Consider the following 4901-nt stretch of genomic DNA (forward strand, 5'->3'; position numbering starts at 1 on the left):
TCACAATCCACGGATGTTCAGAATGGAAATTTAGAGTGCAAAACAGCATCCATATTTATTTTGGCATAAAATGCCTAAGATCACTTTCTGGGCTAAGTGCACAATTCACAAAATTTGAATATACCTTTAATTTTCACCTTTTATTTCCGGTTTAATTGTATATATTAAAAACACTTGCTTACATATCGCGTTTTCCTACGAATGCCAAACGAGCTTATTTTGGGTAAAATTTTACATTGTCAGCCGTCGTTGTCAGAAACAAAACATTTTCAGCTCCTATAACAGGAAACATTAAGATGCCTAATGAAATAATTTTATTAGTATTTTGAAGCATAAATCTCACATTTTTCTATGCAAAAATACACTTAACCTACATAGCTGGCGGCACTGTACTACGAATAGTTTTGATCAACAAGTAGTTGTATTCCATATTAGCAGCAGCTGTCTGGTAAACTAGACGTCATCGTATTATACCATAACAGCAGAGCGCGTAAAGTCACGCGCGACTGGCAACGAGAGTGAGAGTCGATTTAGATGCTCCCCAGTTGGAGTAACGGAGATCAAACTTTGCGCATCAAAGCTTATGTTGGATGTCTGCGTTGCTTATGCTACGCTCTGGTATGAGGAAACTCTCACTCTCAAAGTCGAACTGTCACCATATCGTACCATCATCGTGGGGCAGTTGATGGGGCCGCGCGAGCTCTCGATCCACTAACCCAGCCCCGCGCAGTAATATACGTGGGTTGGTGGTGCTGCTGCTGTTCTATGCCGAAAGTAACAGACAGCGGAGAGAATATTCGCTCGTGAGAAAAAAAAACACGACGGCGCCTTTTATTTCGATTGATACCGGGTTGCTTAATACTGCTTTGCCTCACTTAAGTCTAGGCCATTCGACTGTCAACAGTGAAAACGCGCTCGCGTGCTCTCTTTCTTCGAGTTGAGTTTTATCGGGAAAAACAAAACCGAAAGTGGTTCTATTCCCAGCAGTGGGTTGGATAATCGACTGTCGTGAAGCGGGGGTAGAAGTTTGGAGTAGCGTTTGATTCGGACGGTTAGAAATGATCGTGACGTGACGTCGGCCGAGTGAGTGAAACAGAACCACTCTTGGTTTTAAACCGTGTTGAGTCCGTTGGAGTTAGGAACGGTGTCCTACGACACATACTGAAAAGTGGTTTGTGAGAAAGTGCAAACTTCTCTGAGACGCTGCCCCCCCTTATTCATCGAAAGGGATAGATAGAAAATCCGGGGGAGAGAGCAAGACAATCTACTGTTGGATTCGAAAGAAGAAGTTTTTAATATATAACAAGTTGCATCATAGTCTTAAGACTTCAGTCTTAAGAAAGTGAACCGCCAATAAACATCTTTCGCAAAAAAAAGAAACAAAGCAAAACAGTACTGTGCGATGCGATGCGGGTTAGTGATACATTCCGCGCGCTTTCTCGAGTTATTGCTGAATTTTTGAAATCCTGTTAGGGATTTTCCGGGATCGAGCAGCAGCAAGGAAGTTGAGTCATTTTACCTGAATTGGATATTTTGGATTACGATGGATTATTTTTATTTATGGATATATAACCGGAAGAAATGTGAATGTATTATGCAAAATCTGTGATATGTGGTGATGTTTCAAATGGACTGTTGACCGTGATGAGGACTTCTAAGGACTAAGAGTGAAATTGTGCAATAAATGAAGAAATAAAAGGTGCAAATTTAGGAATTGTGAGGTTTTTGTGCAATAAACCAACAATACGAATTTTGAGATAATCACTTGGAAGAAGCGTTTCTGGAGTGATATTTGTTATCAAAATATGGAATCGCCTCAAATGTACGATACAAATCAAATTCAAGTGCGCAGTGATATTAAAAAACTAACGATGGCAGCCAACAACAATAATGCATCAACACCTAACAACAATAACTCACCAACGGCGGTCAACCAGAATACGTTGGCTCTTAAGCAACAGCAACATCAGCAGCAACAACAAGCCCAGTTAAATCCAATTGTGCACCCTAACGGCAACGTGTTGACCAACGGGAACCTTCTATCGAAGCAGATGCTCCAGCAAATCCAGTACTCCCAGAGTGAATTGGATGAGCTTACATCTCAGGAAATTTCACTGGACCTCCAGCATCTGATCGATGATCAGTTTCGTGACCCGGAGGCTCTCGGTATATTCACCGAAATGGTTACCGTTGGCAGTACAAACGGTAATGTTACGAATCCCTTGGTACAGACAGCGGCTGCTAAAGCTCTCCAACTACAGCAGGCTCGATTGTCTCAGCATACCAATGGAAATACCAACTATCAACGATCTCTGGCCTACATGCCACAGCCAGTTCACACTGGCGCTACCTATACAAACAACTCCAGCGATGAGAACAGCAGCGTCGGTTCTTCGGATTCAGCTAACATCAAAGAGGAACCGGTCGATCCGAATGAGTATCGTCGCCAACTTCAGCAAGCCACGGGGGCCCAGTTCATGGGGAACACAACATACCAGCTTGCTGGCGGCGGTGCTGGTGGTGGAGGTGGTAGTGTTGGAACGGGAAACTACGTGACCAACGGAAATGGTAATACCTTCTCGAACCTTACTCCAGCTACAGTGTTACATCACCAAGCCTTGCCACACCTCGCCGGAGCTGCCCATCTGGCGAATCTTACCAAGCACAATAAGTTACTTCCGCACGTGTCCCGTAAGTCCCAGCAAAAACACGTCGATAAGGGTACCGACGAGTACCGGAGGCGACGTGAGCGAAACAACATAGCCGTCCGAAAGTCCCGCGAAAAAGCCAAAGTGCGATCCCGTGAGGTGGAGGAAAAGGTTAAAGCACTTCTCAAGGAGAAGGACGTCCTACTACGAAAAATCGAGGAAAAGAACAACGAGATCCAGCTATACAAGCAGCTCTACATGCATCTGATGAACCACAGCAATCCGGAGATCAATCAGATCTGTCGCAGCGCGCTGAATCTTTCAAACATGGGTGATCATATGTAGGGTTAGTAATTTTGTGCAATCGACTCTCCTCCCGCTTTTTTCTAGTTCTTCCTCTACATTCAAACTCACACTACTGTACAAGAAGTAGTCTGTCTAGCTTGTAGTAAATTAAATCGCATGAAACGCATTATTTAGTGAAATTTAGTGAAGCGAAAAGTTTGTAAATATCAATCAAAAATTGGAGAATAAGTGTGAGCTCATACAAATCGACCTTACTTTTTTGATGAACGTTTTAGTACCAAAGACAGTATGTATAAAAATGTGTAACCGGTCGGACCACCACCTTAGGGTGGTCACAAAAGTAGTAAAGATTATATAAAAATGTGCGAGGCAGTGTAAAGCTTGACTTGGAAAATATTTGTACATAGACTTAAATTTTTATTTACCATGCATACAGCTGCTGAAGTGCGAGAAAGTTATATTTTCTACCTAACAGGACAGCTTCGACAAGACTTGTTTTTACTCCTATTACCACCTTGTTTACCATATATTTTATTCGTTTGTGAATGTTGAATAAATGTATAAAAATGGCTTGAAAACCAAGTGTTATGTTTGATCGACAGAAAGAAAAAGTCTATTTGTGTTGAACCCTCTTGATCGTACATAATTGTGTAAAGTAATATTTTTCGCAGCATTAACCCAAGGTCAGTTTTGAAATGCCTCATATTGGCTTCCGTTTCCCATCGACCAACTATAAACTTATGTATTTTAATGTATTTTATCCTTTATCCTTCTAGAAACTGAAAATAGAAATGAAACGTGATTGCTTGAAACAAAGTTACCAATCTCAGTCCATTAAACTACTTTTATTTATGTAATAAATCGTGTAAAAATCTCATCTTGTATCAAATTGAACTAGTATCAAATTGAAATCGAAAAGACATTTGTTATACTGTATAAATTAAAGCAAAATCGAACAACACGCGGAAATCGTCGCAATAATAAGTAATTTCAGTATCTGGAGCGGCTATCGAAGCAAGCTAGGTTAATTTTGCATAGAGAAAGTGATCTAGAATTACAATAATAGTTACAGTAGCAAGAGGAGCGAAACCGAAAGTGAACTGAAAATTACACACACATACAAAACCTTTGACTTACAACTCAAGACTCGATGGCCTAAGGTGAAATATATATTTTTCGATTAATTTTATTGAGCGCAAAATGTAAATGATAGTTCTATATCTTGATTATGTCATTGACTAATCGGGAAACTGGAAACCGGTTTGTTACCGTTTAGGCAACTGTCACACAAGTGTAGTGCATTAGATAAGTTAGTGGAAATCTGGATGTTTATTACTTTTCTTTAACGTCGTTCGGTAGTTATTCGATTTACAAACAAAAACTGGGATGCGAGTTAAACTAGTTCTTGAAGCAAGACTCTCATATTTCTATAATTATAAAAACAAACTTACACATGAAAAGAACCAACACAAACACAAGTATCGTATTTTTCTCAGCTTGAAAAGTCTGTTTTGAAAATAAGAAAAAAATAAAGAATGTATTAAAAAAATGATAAAAGCAACAGCATGTTTTCTTTGTCGGTTTTTGCTTCCCGTTGCCAAGATACACTGAGCGGTAGTGGTCGATTGAGATACCCACTTTATTCTTCCCTAATTATGTGCAACGTCATTGTCGCTGGCTGCCAGATGATGATTAATATTTGATTTCTTGGCAGGCGCTTCGGGTATATCGTGGCTGCTAAATTTTCGGTATCCGTAATTTTAGCTCAAGTTCAGGAATGCTTTCACTTTGAGGGACGTGGATCACATCTCCCGTGCATTCGCCGTTGATGGCAATTGGTGTGATTTTATAGCTGATTTCGCAACTGAGAGTAACTTAATGAGTAAATCACCTAGTTGGAAGCAAAAATCTACCATATTGTTGTTAATGTGTGTCTTGTCAAAGGAG

The 4901-nt window shown here is 40.3% G+C and overlaps 1 protein-coding gene across 1 annotated transcript; it reads left to right on the forward strand.

The window, feature by feature from the left end:
- Positions 1-890: 890 nt before the first annotated feature.
- Positions 891-4473, forward strand: LOC131692309 (CCAAT/enhancer-binding protein-like). Its single transcript, XM_058979294.1, has one exon. It carries the CDS (start codon positions 1806-1808, stop codon positions 2991-2993), a length of 1188 nt encoding a protein of 395 aa, XP_058835277.1. The 5' UTR covers positions 891-1805; the 3' UTR covers positions 2994-4473.
- The last annotated feature ends 428 nt before the right edge of the window (positions 4474-4901 follow it).

The sequence above is a fragment of the Topomyia yanbarensis genome, chromosome 3, assembly GCF_030247195.1.
Source record: "Topomyia yanbarensis strain Yona2022 chromosome 3, ASM3024719v1, whole genome shotgun sequence".
NCBI lineage: Eukaryota > Metazoa > Arthropoda > Insecta > Diptera > Culicidae > Topomyia > Topomyia yanbarensis.